This window comes from Chionomys nivalis, chromosome 7, assembly GCF_950005125.1.
Source record: "Chionomys nivalis chromosome 7, mChiNiv1.1, whole genome shotgun sequence".
Lineage (NCBI taxonomy): Eukaryota > Metazoa > Chordata > Mammalia > Rodentia > Cricetidae > Chionomys > Chionomys nivalis.
The window spans coordinates 35395354-35410516 of NC_080092.1; the positions used below are offsets into that span (position 1 = coordinate 35395354).

A 15163-nucleotide genomic window follows, 5' to 3' on the forward strand; every position below is an offset into this window, starting at 1 on the left:
CATCTTTGCCCAGCAGGTATGTAGCAGGCTCCCTGTTTTACCAATGAGGAAGTGGAGGTCAGGAATGCTGGGGTAATTTCCGGAGTCAGACAGCTGCTGGCATTCAAATTACGTGTGCTTTTCTGTGACTCTGGCTTTCCTAGCCCTGGGACACTGAGTTATAGACAAAGCACCTAGGTGTCCCTGCTCTATCGTGAGGAATCAAGGTTGAGCAATGAACTTGTCTGGGGCTCATCTTCGCTGTCTGCGTAGCTGGGGCCAACTGTTCTTTGTACCAGAATTCCTTCATGTTTCCCGGTTCACACATACATTCCCCTTTTGTCTTGCTAGGTGATTTGCCAGGAGAGTCAACAGTGACGTGTGACCTTGTTTTATTTTTTGCTTTTGTGTGTGTATGGGGACGGTTAAGACAGGGTCTCTCACCCTGGTTGTCCTGAAACTTACTGTGTAGATCAGGCTGACCTCAAACTCACAGAGATCTCCCTGCCTGTCTCCCAGTCTCTGGGATTAAAGTGTGTGTCAACACACCCAGTTTAGAGTTTATTCTTCTTCAAGTCCAAAAGGTACTAATTAGACTCTCTTTTTCTCTATGATGTGTGTGTGTGTGTGTTCACAGTTACTCCTGGGACTGCAGAATTTTAAAAAATATTCCCTGGAATGTAGATCTGTTGTAGTGTTCTTGCCTGCATACATGAAGCCTGGGATTTATTTCCAGCTTAATATAAATGGGGCGTGGTATCTCGCATCTGTAGTTCCAGTGGAGGCAGAAGGATTCAAAGTTCAAAGTCGTCTCTGGCTACAAAGAAAGTTCAAGGCCCACTGAGTAGTGTTGGTGTACACCTTAAATCCCAGCACTTGAGAGGAAAGACAGGTTGATCTGTGAGTTTGAGCCCAGCCTGGTCTACAGAGTGAGTTCCAAGACAGACAAAATTACAGTGAATCACTGTCTCAAAAAACAAAAAAGAAATAAAGAAAAGAAATGAAAAAGAAAGAAGACTCAGTGCTCGCTTCGGCAGCACGTATACTAAAACTGGAACGATACAGAGAAGATTAGCAGGGCCCTGCGCGAGGATGACACGCAGATTCGTGAAGCGTTCCATATTTTTTGTTAATGACTAAGATCTCATTGCAATCCTGCAACCACTTTTTACTGAGTTATTATTAACTATGTACTATTATTAATTAAATTTCTTCATTGATAATTATAAAAAAAAAAAAAGAAAGAAGACTCAAGGCTAGCACTGCCTAAAAAACAAAAACAAAAAACAAAAAGCAAAAAACCATGTGGATAATGGTGTAAGTCAACATATTCACACCTAGGTTTCAGAGTCAAGTGTGACTAACTGGGCAGGCCCTGGGGTCAAAAGCAGAAAGGTTTTCCTGGTGAACCCAGGAGTCTCTATGCTCTATTTCCAGAGCCAACAACCAAAATTCACCCCACATGCGCCTGGCATGCACATGGCACGCTGTCGCACAGTTCTGTGCCAAAGTCCAGCACACAGCTCTCATGCGCAGCCTCGGGCCAGAGCTCCAGACCTGGGTTGATGTTCCTGGTGATCTGAGTCCTCCGCGGCAGAGGCCTGAGAGTGCTAGCTGGAACAGAAGAATGGCGTTAGCAGAGGACTCTGAGGACATGACCTCATCTCTTTGTAGAGCCCAAATGCAAATGAGCAGCTTGACCATCCGGGGTGGGAGAAAATTGTCTCAGGATACAGATACAGTTCAGTTCAAATCTGACTTAGTTTCCCTTTTTTTGAGAGGGCTGGCATTGAGACAAGGTCTTATCATGTAACCTTGGTTGGTCTTGAACAGACTGGCCTTGAACTCACAGAGGTCCACTTGCCTCTGCCTCCTGAGTGTTGGGATTAAAAGTGTGTGTCAGCACACTAGGCTTCTCTCTCTCTCTCTCTCTCTCTCTCTCTCTCTCTCTCTCTCTCTCTCTCCTCTTTCTTTTGAAACAGAGTCTCATGTATCCCATCCAGGCTGGCCTCAAACATTCTATAAGTGACCATGAACTTCTGATCCTCCTGCCCTCTCTTCCATTATGCTAGCAGTACAGGTGTGTGTCACCGTGCCTGACTTCAAGGAATGGTGGGAATGGAACCCAGAACCTCAGGCATGCTAGGCAAGCACTTTACCAACTGAGCCACATTCCCCAGTCCCTAAGTTAGTTTCTAATTTTGAGAACCAAAATGAACTGTAAGGGATATGAATTTCATCTTAGTGCCAAAAGACCAGAGAAACAAAGTTGGATCTCATGGAGCTGGCAGAAGACAGATGCCTGTGTTCATTTTCCTCGTGTATCTTCTTTTGTGCAAAGGCCTGTGGATAATGTAAAAATGAGGACAGACCAGGAAGACCCCAGGCCTGGGGCTGTGAGTCTGGCTGGAGGAGACTGTTAGGCTCAAATGGAAGAGCATCTGTAAGGCAAAGGAGAAATACAGGCATTCAGGAGGAAAGCCACAATTCCGTCTTTGCAACAGTGGTCTGAAAGGAAGGATTGCCAGCCTTCACTGAGCTTTCCCCCCCGCAGAGGATGGCAAGCTCCATTCTCCCTCTGCTCCTTTCGCATGGCCAAAGTCCTCTCTTTGGATAACTTTAGTGGCTTGAGTGTGTAATTCAAAAGCAAAGACATGGTTCAGTGGGTAAAGCGTTTGCCATGCAAGCATGAGGACCTGGGTTTGATCCCCGGTACCCACACACAAAGCTTGATGTGGTGGTTCATGCTGGTAATCCCAGTAGTGGAGGGGCGGCGGTCAGTAGATTCCTGGGGTTTGCTAGCCAGCCAACCTGAGCCCCAGGACTGAGAGAGAGACATAGTCTCAGAAAATTAGGTAGATGGCTCCTGAGGAGCCACATCCAAGATGGATTTCTGACCTCCACATGTACAGAGTCCCCCAAATACATTTAAAAATTTATAATAATTTGTAAAGAGCAGAGCTGGGTTTGGTGGCAAACCCATCTGATCCCAGCACAAGGGATGGCTCAACAATGAATAGCCCTGGCCGCTTTTCCAGAGGACATGGGTTCAATCCTAAGCACCCACTTGGTGACTCACAAGCTGTCTGTAACTTCAGTTCCAGGAGATCTGATGCTTTTTTTCCCCTGGCATCCACAGACACCACAGCACACATATGGCATAGACATACATTCAGGCAAAACACCCATACACAAAAAATAAAATAGAAATTTAAAAAAAGTGTGGTCCCAAGCCAAGTGTACTGGCACATACCTTTAATCCCAGTACATGGGAAGCAGAAGAGGCCAGCCTGGTCTACATAGTGAGTTCCAAGACAGCCAGAACTACATAGAGAAACCTCATCTTGGAAAAACAGATAACAACAAATTGTGTGTGTCTGTCTGTGTGTGTGTGATGTGCAAACAACTGGGCATGGTGGCTCAGCACTTGGAAGCTTGTCTGGAGGTTCTAGGGGGCAAGTGCAGTTGCTCATGTCCTTGGACAAAGATTGGCCCCCATCTGTGTGAGGAAGGGACATACACGGAGGATGGGAATCCCTGCCTAGCCTGCTAGGTCAGCTGAGTCAACCCTGGTGGTCAATGGGATGACAGATGTCACAGCCAATTGCCCTCACATCCGTGGCTTAGCCCTTGGGAAGCTGAGGCATAAAAATTGTGAAATCAAGGCCAACAAGGTCCTGAGAGTGTTTCTCAAATGAAATAAAAAGTAAGCAAATGTGCCCCGAAGGAGTACTTACAGTCTAAGAGGACATTTGGATACAAACAATGATCCATGTTTTGTTGGAATTTCAAAAATAGACATTTGCCAGGAAAGATGGTTCAGAAGTTAAGATCATCTGCTTCTGTTCCGGAGGACCCAGGCTCAGCTCCCAGCGCCCACATTCGTCATTTTACAACTGCCTGCAACTCCAGCTCCAGGGGATCTGATGCCATCTTTTGGCCTCTGTAGGCTTATGCACTCAAGTGTGTAAACTGACACCATTCACACGAATATTCACACAATTACAGAATAAAAAATACAGACAGCATGATTTTGTTGAGCAAAAGCAACACGTGATCTAAACCACTTAGCCATCTCTCAAGGCCTAGCAGAGCATTCTTTAGGGATGAGATGGTCCCAAGTGAAGGCGTGTTCCCAGTCACGGACGTGCGCCCATATGTCCAGGGCTCTGTCAGGTCTGGGTCTGGTAGAGGGAGAAGTGGGAAACAAGGAGCCAAAGACGGGAGCCTGAGGAAGGGGTCAAGCAGGCAGCAGCAGGGGTTTGGAAATATGAGTCTGAGTAGAGACACAGTCATTACCATCTAAGGCACACAGAGAGAGAGCATAAGGCAAGAGCCCCGGGACACTTCTGTTTTCTCCACGGAGCTTAAGAGAACAGACCAGGAGAGATGGTCCAGTGGATAAAGGTTCATGTCACCAAGCCAGATCACCTAGGACTCCACAGGGTGGAAGGAAGGAACTGAAGTTGTTCTCTGACATCCACATGGGAGCCTTCACACATACACACAGACACACGCAGGCACGCACACTCACACCTAATAAGTAAATAAAAGGACGTAATTTTTAAAAGTAGAAAGAAAGAAAGAAAGAAAGAAAGAAAGAAAGAAAGAAAGAAAGAAAGAAAGAAAGAAAGAAAGAAAGAAAGAACCCGAAGGTGAACTTTTGCTGTTCGGGGCGAGTTGGACCTCCGCACCGAGGAGAAACTGTGGGTGCTGAAGACTTGCCTGCAGATCCAGCAGTGCTTGGAGCGAGTGCGATCGCCCTCCCGCTCAGGTTCTCAGCCTTGGTAAGAGGTCCGGGGCCCGGGACTGGGGACCACGCTCAGAGTCACACTAGGAAGGGGCGCGGCTCCCGGGGCCCCGCCGCCACTCGAGGCTCCCGCCCCCCTTGGCAGGAGGTGGCGCCTCCCCTGCAGCGGCTGGAGCCTGGAGGTGGCGTTGGGAGCTGGAGCCCGAGGCTCGGATGTCACCGTGCGGCCGGCCGCGGGCGCCCTGGTGCGCGTCTCGGGCTGGAGCTACAGGTACGCGGCGGGGCCGGGTGAGGGGAGCAGCACCACGTAGTTCACAGGAGGAGGACCAGGACGGGAGGGTCAGGGCGGTGACAGTGGCGGCCGCGAAGTGTCCAGACTGTCCTTCTGTCTAGACCTTCCTACCTGGAGTCCAGTCCGGCTGCGCCAGCGGAGTAAAGCCCCTGCGCACCTTTCCTCTGGGCCTGGTAGGGGGCAGAGCCGGTTCAACTGGCCCAGCTGTTGCGGGCAATCGGCACACAGTGGCGTCCGCCCGGTGACCCTCTGTTCTTGAGCTTTGGTTGCTGGAGAATCCTGGTTCCTCTCAATTCCCAATCTTCTCGGACCATGAGTTACCCCAGGAAAGGCCCAGAAATACGCTGGTCAGAGGCCATCCGCTCTCCTAGTTTCTCAAGCTCCCTCTCTCGCCTCTCCATGTGACTCTGCCGCCACAGTGTGGTTCCCAGAGCTTGGCTCCAACCCCCTTTTGAGCCCTTGTTTGCCTAGAATTTGAACCTGGGTATGTGCTCTGTCCATGCCAGGGACTGCCTATACCCAGGTATTTTGTACACCTGTGTATTCTGTACATCTTCTGGAAGAAGGGTCTCAGTAGGGGCCGCCCCAGGGCTTCAGAGACCAGCTGCTGTGTCTCAGAATGGTTGTTGCACAGGGGTGCAGTGTCATTTATGGCCTTGGAGAATAGGAGTAGAGAGAGGATCAAGGAGTCTTCCAGGTTGCTCACCCGTCAGACCTAGTCTGGGGTGTGAGGACTTAAGATCTGGTCTTGAACCCCGGGGGCTCTGATTCTAGAAGAGTCGGTGGTGGCGTGCAGTTACAGCCCTCCACAGTACTAAGGGGAGGCCAGAGGCAAGAAGGGGCCTGCATAGGTCCACACAGGAAGTCAGATGGGAGGTGGCCCTTGAAAGGACAGTTTCATTCCAGATGAGCTCTGAGGTTGTCTTTTCCCCTGCACCTCTCCTGTCTCTTGCCCTGGTCTTCCATGCATTGTCTCAGTGTGGTTTTATCCACTGAAAACTGTCTTCATCGAATTTCCTGACAAGCTTTGACTGAAGCTCTGGGTCTGGTTGTTTGCCTGGGTCCACCTTTACTCTAGAGCCCCAGGCCCATATCCCAATCGCCGCTAGACTTGCCATGGCCGCAGGAAAGCCCTGATGGCCCGGAATGAATGAGCACTGCACAGCTTGTCCGGTCTCTGGAATTTCATCCTCCTGGTCTGGTGTTCCACCCCCAAGAGCCCGAGCTCTGAGTCCTGAGCACAGCTCACTTATTCTTTGTTCAGGTGACAAGTACCTTCCTCTATCCCAACGACCCTAGCAGACGATGCTGCAACCCCCTGCTCTGGGGACAAGCATGGCCATTCCTTATTGTTTGTGCTGATGCTCCAAGGTCCTGGTGGCACAGCAGATTCTACAAAGAGCACAATATGGGAGTCCTGCGTGGACAGAAACCCACTGGGGCCACCAATGCAATAGCATCCTTGCGACAAGTTAGGAGCAATAAGAAAACACACATATGTACACATTTAATGGTTCATTATACGTTGATGTTTTCATTCATTACTTTAAGTGTGTGTTAGTATGGGCACAAGTGTCGTGGTGCAGTTACAGAAATCAGAGGGGAACTTTCAAGAGTCCATTGTCACTTTCCACCTTAGCGGGGCAAGGTCTCTCTTGTTTCTTCCGCTACATCGTGTATTTGAGGGTAGCTGCTCTACAAGCTTCCAGCTGGTTCTCTTGTTTCTCCTTCCCATCCCACCACTGGTATGCTGAAATTACGGATATGCCCTGAAACATCTGACTTTTAAAAAGCATTTTATTTTATGTATATGTGCCCAAGCACATGCAATAGCCTTTGGAAGGTGTTGGACCATCTGGTACTGGAGTTACAGTTTGTTGTGAGCCATCATGTGGGTGCTGGGAATCAAACCTAGGTCCTTCGTAAGAGTAGACAGCGCTCTTAACTGCTGAGCCTTCACTCCAGCCCCTGAATCTGACTTCTCATCTGGGTCCTGGAGATCCAACTCAACTTGTCAGGCCTGCACAGTGAAGAGTTTTGCCCCATGAGTCACCTTTCTGTCCCATAAACTATTTTTGTTTGTTTTGCTTTTAATATTTATTTTTATATTTTTATTCTTTATGCGTGTGTTTTTGCATACATGTATGTACGTGTACTGCATGCATGTCTGGTGCCCATGGAGACCAGAAGAGGGCACGGGATCCCCTGGAACTCTAGGTACAGATGATTGTTAACTTCCATGAGGGTGCTGGGGAACCAAATCTGGAGCCTCTGCAAAAGGAACAAGTTCTCTTTGTTTGTTTGCCTGCTTGTCTGATTTTTGAGACAGGCCTTGACTGGTCTGGAACTTACTATGTGGGCCAGGCTGATCTCAAACTCATAGATACCCATCTGCCTCTGCTTCCCAAATGCTGGGATTAAAAGTGTGCACCACCACATCCAGCATAGCAAGTGCTCTTAACGCCTCCCTCCAGCTGTGTTAGCCATTTTTACCTGGTGACTAGAAATCCTTTGTTGTGTCAGAAGCTCACTAATATAAATTTTCATGGTTTCATTTTTGTTTGTCTGTTTTTGGTTTTGGTGGTGGTGTTTCGAGACAGGGCTTCTCAAAGACAGAGAGAGAGAGAGAGAGAGAGAGAGAGAGAGAGAGAGAGAGAGAGTTTCTTATTTAGCTCTAGCTGTTCCAGAACTCACTCTGTAGACCAGGCTGATCTCAGACTCACAACTCACAGAGATCCACCTGCCTCTGCTTCCCAAGTGCTGGGATTAAAGGTGTGTGCCACCACTGCCCAGCTTCATGGTTTCTTTATAAAAACCATTTTTTAAATTTATTTGAATTTGTATGTAGGAGAGAGGGGAAGGGGAGGAGAGAGGGAATCTGCCTGCCACTGTGACAGTAAGCATGCGGAGTCGGCTCTTTCTCCCACCCACGTGTGTCCCCGGGATTAGACTCAAGTTGTCAGACATGGCCGCGTTCCCTCCAAGTCCAGCCTCGAAGCCTCCTCTAAGGAAATGCCTTCGCATTCCATGAACATGCATGGGTGGTGTACGCCAGCCGTGAATTGGGTTTAGAAAGAGTAGGAAGAGAGGAGTTGGAGGATGGCTTAGTTAGTAAAGCGCCTGTTGTATAAGCATGTGGACCTGAGTTTGAATCCCCAATACCCAAGCAAAGAGCAGGACACTGTTGCTGGGAGTGGAGGCTGAAGCAGAGGCGGGATTTCTGGAACTCACTGGTCAGTCAGCCTAGCCACATGAGGTTCAGTAAAAGAGTCTGTCTCAAAAAGTAGGGTTGCACCAAGCTTGGTGGCGCATGCCTTTAATCTCAACACTTGGAAGCAGAGGCAGGTGGATCTCCATGAGTTCAAGGGCATCCTGGTTTACTTAGAGAATTCTGGGACAACCAGGGTTACATAATTGAGAGACCCTGTAACAAAAACAAAAACAAAAAAAAAAAAAAAAAGGCAAAAGGACATTGAGGAAGAAATCAGACATCAACATCTGCATCTGGCTTCCACATGTACACACATGTGCATACACACACACACACTTCTTTTTGTTGTTGTTTGGTTTTTCTAGAGTGTTTCTCTGTGTAGCCTTGACTTTCCTGCAACTAGCTCTGTAGACCAGGCTGGCCTTGAACTCACAGAGATCCTCCTGAATGCTGAGATTGAAGAAAAGCACCACTACTGCCCAACTCTAAAAAAAACTTTTTAAAGAAAAGAAAAATTAGGAAGAGAGAGAAAGAGAGAGAGCATGAGAAAGCTGGTGTCTGAGCAGCCAGGGTAGACCTTTTTAAAAGAGTCGACTCTCCTCTTTGGCAGTGGTTCTCAACCTGTGGGGCTGTCTCACTGGGCCACATCAAGATGTCTGGCCCTACGCTAGTGAAGGCTCCCCTGCCTCTCCACTATAGAAAGGCTTTATGCCCCTGTACTCATTCCCAGCAATGTACAATAAGTAGCCTGCACCTTGAAGAGATGGGTATAAGATGACCCTGAATTCCAGTGTCTGGGAAGCTCGAAAGAGCCTGCTCTTGGACCACATGCCAGGTGTGTGCCTCCCTAATCTCTGCATCCCCCCCACAGCCAATCAGGACAAGGAAGACAAACTTCCCCATAGATCCCCAAGCCTCAATGCTGCTCTCAGCCAGACACAGCACAACCACACTGGCCTTCCCTTTGCTCTGCCTCCCGGCACTGGGGAGGGATCGATTTCCAGCCAGTCCTGCTTGCCTGCAGGCTCTGTTTCTTCCTGATAATGCATGAGTAACCTGGTTATGTCCAGGCGGCAGGGGCCTCCTCACCCATTCTGCCGCCTTCCCCAGAAAAGACGAATAGGAAAGGGAGAAGAGGGGCGTAAAGCACGAAGCCTCTTCCTTTTCTTCCACTCCTCCATCAGCTCCCCACACCTCTGACCCTTCCCTTGCCATTCAGCAACTATTTATTTAACACAGACTACATGCCATGGCTGGTGCCAGGCACTGGGTGACAAACGAGGGCAGGACCTGTCCTCAGGAAGCTTAGGGCTGGGAATGGGAGGAGGAAATGGCAAACAATTACAGAGTAGGGGAATGAGTGACACTGTGGAGGTCTCTAGGAGCCCCAAGACCTCCAAGCTGAGGCCTCTTAGCAAAGCCTAAGGGAGGTGAGTGTCAGCTCATGGGTGGTCCAAGATGGAAGACAGAGTTGCAGACTCGCCCAGTTTATTGTTCTGGAATTTATGGTACTTAAAGGTGACTTATTTCCCTCTCTGGGTTTGGGCTTTGTTGGGGGAAGGGGAGCCATGGCAAGGGCTTTGGGCAGGGTTTGCCTCTAGGAAATTGATTTTGGCTGCAGTGAGCTTGGAGGCATGCCTAGATTCCAGCCAGGGGCTCTGCCACTGAGGACCTGTGTGTGCCTCTGGGTGAACCACTTCCTCCTCAGAACGCGGGGTTCTCATCTGTAAAAAGCACATAGGGAGATGGGGATCAAGATGAGTATTTTTATGACACACCTGGACCATAAAGGACACAGAGTGGGTGGGAGTGGACAGAGACTGTGAAGCTGCCCCTGCTCCTGCCTTGCCCCGCCCCTCCTTCTTTGGGCTTCTCTGTGATCTCAGAACATTCTTGATCCGTTGTTTATCAGGGAAAGATCACACAGAGAAGCCAACAGAATGGCCAGGAAGCAGCCTGGGCGGGACTGGGGTTTGAGCATGTGCCTATTCTCAACATTGCTAGAGGTGCCAGCGCAGAGGTGCAACTCGGAAAGGCCTGAGTTCCCTGAGACAAGGGAATGAGCCAATTGAGTCAGAACTGAGAATCTCAACCCCTAGAATTGCGCTCTACAATGAGTTCTATTGTCCATGCCACCTCAAATTCTGAAGTTTCTCTACCATACTGAAGGGTGGGAGGAAGATTCTAGAGCTAGGGACCGACCGACCCGGGAGTGGATATGTAAGCCCCGGGTTCTCTATGGTTTTGGAGGCAGCAGGTTGTCCTAATTCTTAACTGAACCATTCACCCAACAACCCATGTATTTTTTTTTTTTTTGTATTTTTTTTTTATAGCTTTCAACCAGCCCTGCCAGCGCCAGTCTCCAGCTGCACAGCCATGGAGGCCCTGGGTACTGGGAGCGGCCGCACCTCCCCGGCCTCAGCCACTGGAAGCCTGGACTTGCGACGGTTGTCCACGCGCGCCGACTCGGCCTACAGCTCTTTCTCCGCGGCATCTGGTGGTCCGGAGATGCACACACCATCTCCTGGCACCGAGATCCTCCCTTACCTAGACTGGGACTACGTGCGCGTGGTTTGGGGCAGCAGATCCCCTACCCCGCGGGACGCTGTCCTTCCAACTACCCAGCGGCCCGAGCCAGTAGTCGCTGGGCACAGTGACCCGCGGCCCCCAGAGGTCCAAGGAAGCCCGGGATCCCTGAACAGACAGGACACCCCGCTGCTGTACGCGTTGGCAGCCGAGGCTGAGGCTGGTGCACTCACCGCTGAGCCCCCCAGCCCCCCAGCCTCACGAGCCGCCTACCGCCAGCGGCTGCAGGGTGCGCAGCGACGAGTTCTGCGGGAAACGTCCTTCCAGCGAAAGGAGCTCCGCATGAGCCTGCCCGGGCGTCTGCGGCCCGCGATCACCACGCGGCCACCTACGGTGCACGCGCGCTCTGCCTCTAGCAGCCACGAGGCAGGAGAAGCGGAGCTGGCGCGCACCGCGGTCCCAGCGCTGGGTGTTCCTGGCCGTGGGCGTCTGGCCAGCCAGCAGCGGATGTGCTGTTTCTCAGAGCCAGGCAAACTGCATCGCGTGGGTTGGAGCGGCGGACCCACGGGTGAGGGCTTGAGAGAGGCTTGTTCCACCCAGGAGTTGCAGCGTGGGGCGCACGCTAAGTCCAAAAGGCTGCTGCAGGAGACTCAGTCCCTAAGCTCAGTGGAGCTGGACTCGCCGTCCGTGAATCTTCGCAGTGCCTGTAGGCCTGCGGGTCGCAGTCAGAGCATATCAGGCGAGGTCATGGGTCGCCGCACGGGTTCAGAAAGGACTCTGACCACTGTCCAGGTATGGAAAATAAAGGCTGGTGGGGAGGGCGGCATCTAGGAGACAGCTCTATTTCAAGCCACTGTTCTCTTTCCTAGGCTGTTCCTCAAAGGACGGAAACCCCCAGACCTTTACTTCAGATCAAGTTTTCCAGGTGAGAGACAGGGGACTCTCTGGGGACAGCGTTGTCTGGAGTCAACTTTCACAGCTCTTGCTTAAAAAGGAATCACGGGTCCTGTATTCATTGCTTTTCCTATTGTCGTGACCAAATTCCTAACGAAGGGGGCTTAGAGAAGAAATACTTATTTTGGCTCAGGGTTGAAGAGAGTAGAGTCCATCATGGCGGGGAAGGCGTGGATTCAGGGAGCATCGAGGCTTCTCGGGAAACAGATTCCTGCTGGTGCTCAGCTCTCTTTCTCCTTTCCCAATTTATTGTTCAGCCCAGAACCCCAGCCCATGAGATAGCACTGCCCACATTCGGGGCGGGTCTTCCCTCCTCGGCGACACTTCTCTGGAAACCCCCTCACGGTGGTCAGTCACAGGCGTGTCTCCTAGGCGTTTCCAAATTCAGTCAAGCTGACAACGGATTGGTCATTATGAGAAAGTCTACCTCCCTCAGTTCGAGACTCCTGTCTTTTGCAAACTGCGTGTGCTACTGTTTCTATGGTGCACTGGGAAGGCCCTCTTTCACGGTCATTGTAGGGTCCCTGCCTCTAGGTTCTTGACTCAGAAGGAGGTGGCAGTGGTGTGTCCTGCAGAGGTCCTCCAGAGCAGCCCAGCTGACTCTGGTCAGGGGGTCCCTGAGACCATCACGGTGTCTACTCCGCACCCCTCCCTCCCGGATGACGATGTGTTCCTGGAAGAAGCTGAGACACCATCACCTCAAGAGTCTCATGCCCCCCAGGGGCTCCCAACCAGGTGAATCCCCAAGCACAGGGAGACACTCTTCTCACACAGAAACATCTAGAAAATGCCAGAGGGCGGGGAACCTCTCTCTGGTAATGTTCGGGTGTTGAGGATGGGGGCAGGCTGCCCTTGAGAAGTCAGCTGGGCCAGAGCCTTCCTTTTCTGATTCAGTAGCTCTTTCACTTCTAGGGATCTCCACGCCTCTGACCAGCAGTCTGAAAATGACTTAATCAAAAAAGGTGGCCAGATTACAGCCTCGGTAGAGAGCCCCTTCCACAAGGGCTCAGGGATCACAGGAGCGGAAGACAATTGTCAAGGCCTGAACGGTTCTGAGGGTTCCTCCAGACCCACAAGCCATAGCCCTCCTGGGACTACAACCTTTGACACTACTGGACTGGGGACCGCTGGTCCCTCTACAGCTACAGAAAACAATTCCCTCAAGCGACCCTCAGTCGATGTCCTGCGACCTTTAGGCTCTGAGACCTCAGGTCTCCCTCACCACACTTCCTTGACCTGGGGCCAGCCTGGTCTTAAGCCGACCTGGCCTAGTCGGCATTTTGAGGAGCTGGCTCAGCAGCTAGCCAGACTGGATCCTTCTTTGAGTGACACTTTTGCTGCCCAGCCGGGTCCAGAGCCTCCTCTGGGTCTGCTGGATGGACTCTTTCCTGCAGCTGCGATGAGGCCAGCCTGTGAGGACGCAGGAGAGGAGACCGCTGGAGCTTCGGAGGCAGGGTGAGCGACAGGCAGGCTCTAGGGACTCCTGATTCTGAGTCTGCAGACTAAGGAAGACAATCTCAGAGAATTCTGGCTTTGTCCTCAGGTCCTGCGGAAGCCCCTTCACCCAGGAACTGCCGACTGCCCAGGAAGCATCAAGGTCGGAAAACTCTATCCCTCACCCTGTGCCTGACCAGTCAAATGACCAGGGACTCCCAAAACCAGACAGCATTCAGGCCAAGAAAGTGAGTCGGGAGCGGTGGGGAAAGCTGGGCGGTGGGGGAGCTTAGTGTCTGGGAAAACTCCCGGGTTTGGCCCAGTTCTTGAATACCTAGGCCCTCCCTCCAGGTGGAGCTAGCCCACCTTCTCCAGAAGATGCTCCAGGATCTTCACGCTGAGCAGGAGAGACTGCGGGGTAAGGCTGCAGACTGGACCCAATGTCACGAAGACCTGGAGGCTGCAGTGAGCCAAGCCTGTACACCCCGGGAGCTGGAGCGATTCCGTCAGTTCATGACTGATCTAGAGCGCGTGCTTGGTCTTCTGCTGCTGCTGGGCAGCCGCCTGGCCCGTGTGAACCTCGCCTTGGCCAGGCTGGGCTCAGACAGCGATCCTGATGAGAGGGTAAAAGAGGCTGAGGCTGGGGGAAGGAGCTGGGCTAGGAGGGCCTGCGGGTCTACAGCCCCGACTATCCCCGAGCAGCGGTGCTCACTGCGCCCTCTCCCGGTGGTTCCAGGCCTCGCTGCTGCAGCGACTGCGGCTTCTACAGCGACAGCAGGAGGACGCTAAGGAGCTGAAAGAGCACGTGGCGCGGCGGGAGCAAGCCCTGCGTCAGGTGTTGGAGCGGGAGCTGCCCGCAGAGCATCTGCGCTCCTATTGTGTGCTGCTGGCCGCTAAGGCCCGGATCCTATCCCAGCAGCGCAGCCTGGACGACCGAATCCGGTTCCTTAAGGAACAGCTGGACACCATCTGGAACGACTTCAGTTATCACCCCCTTTCTCCCAGACTGTCCTGGGCCCCAGGAATCCGTCCTCTGAATAAGCCACTTTTTCCTGCCACCCCTATCTAGTTACAGGTGGTGGAGGTGAGGGTATTGTTCAGTCTCACCGTCCACTGGGGCCATGTTTTATATCGAGAGAGCTTTCCCTTGAGGGATTAGAGAGGCCTCAGACTAGGCCTTCCCAGGACACATTTTCCCACAAGGTTCTCCGGGGGCCTTGCTCAAGCTTGTGATTATTTGGGAATTAATGTATGGGTCTTACAAACCCATTCAGCAGGGCGGTGGTGGCCCACCCATAATCCCAGCACTCCAGAGGCCCCAGAGGCAGAGGCAGGTGGATCCCTGTGAGTTGAAGGCCATCCTGGTCTACAGCTCCAGGACAGCCAGGGCTGTTACATAAAGAAACCCCCTTCTCGAAAAACAAAACAAAAAATCCCAACAACAACAAAAACAAAACAACACCCCCCCCCCCCAAAAAAAAAAAAAAAACCCTGCAGTATTCAAACCTGGCCTGGTGGTAATGTTGCTGTAATCCTAGCTACATGGGAGGCTGAGGCAGGGAGATTTTAAGTTCGAGGCCTATCGCTAACCGCCACTCTGGGCAGCTTAGGAGACTTGCCTCATGATAAAATGTAAAAAGGGGCTGGAAAAGGCCGGAGAGAGGGCTCAGCAGTTAAAACCACTTGCTGTTCTTCCAGAGGACCTGTGTTCCTTCTCCAATATCCATATTGTATGACTCACACCCACCTGTGACTCTGGCCCCAGGGGATCTGACACCCTCTGACCTGCACACAGTTGGTGCACAGACATACATGCAAGCAAAACAACCCCCCCAAAAAAAAAACAAACAAAATTCTAAAATAATTTAAAGAGGAGACTGCAGTTAGAGTTGGGTTGCAGAGTGCTTGCTTGACACGCGTGAGACCCTAGGTTCACTCCCTGGTACAGCGTGGACAAAAGAGCACAAGACCTGCACGCGCCTCTTGCGGTGGTGAGTCCCTCTGTCAGAGCTGGTGG

The 15163-nt window shown here is 51.6% G+C and overlaps 1 protein-coding gene and 1 non-coding gene across 3 annotated transcripts; both read left to right on the top strand.

The window, feature by feature from the left end:
• The first annotated feature begins 1000 nt into the window (after positions 1-1000).
• LOC130878924 (U6 spliceosomal RNA) lies at positions 1001-1106 on the top strand. Its single transcript, XR_009057532.1, has one exon. It is a non-coding gene; the product is annotated as a U6 spliceosomal RNA (small nuclear RNA).
• Positions 1107-4922: 3816 nt separating this feature from the next.
• Positions 4923-14518, top strand: Shroom1 (shroom family member 1). Of its 2 annotated transcripts, XM_057775591.1 has the most exons (8): positions 4923-5000; positions 10566-11550; positions 11628-11683; positions 12232-12447; positions 12625-13167; positions 13256-13394; positions 13498-13770; positions 13883-14518. In XM_057775591.1, the coding sequence occupies exons 2-8, from the start codon at positions 10609-10611 to the stop codon at positions 14213-14215; spliced, it is 2502 nt and encodes an 833-aa protein (XP_057631574.1). In that variant the 5' UTR covers positions 4923-5000; positions 10566-10608; the 3' UTR covers positions 14216-14518. The 2 variants fall into 2 exon arrangements, with proteins under 2 accessions (XP_057631574.1, XP_057631575.1); XM_057775592.1 differs by lacking the exons at positions 4923-5000; positions 12232-12447 and having other exon boundaries at positions 10428-11550.
• The last annotated feature ends 645 nt before the right edge of the window (positions 14519-15163 follow it).

Excerpts from the sequence above, each read along its gene's own strand:
- Shroom1 (XM_057775591.1), top strand. The coding sequence starts at position 10,609 with ATGGAGGCCCTGGGTACTGGGAGCGGCCGCACCTCCCCGGCCTCAGCC. Across the intron at positions 13,395-13,497 it reads ACAGCATTCAGGCCAAGAAA|GTGGAGCTAGCCCACCTTCT; the intron begins GTGAGTCGGGAG and ends CCCTCCCTCCAG. Across the intron at positions 13,771-13,882 it reads ACAGCGATCCTGATGAGAGG|GCCTCGCTGCTGCAGCGACT; the intron begins GTAAAAGAGGCT and ends CGGTGGTTCCAG.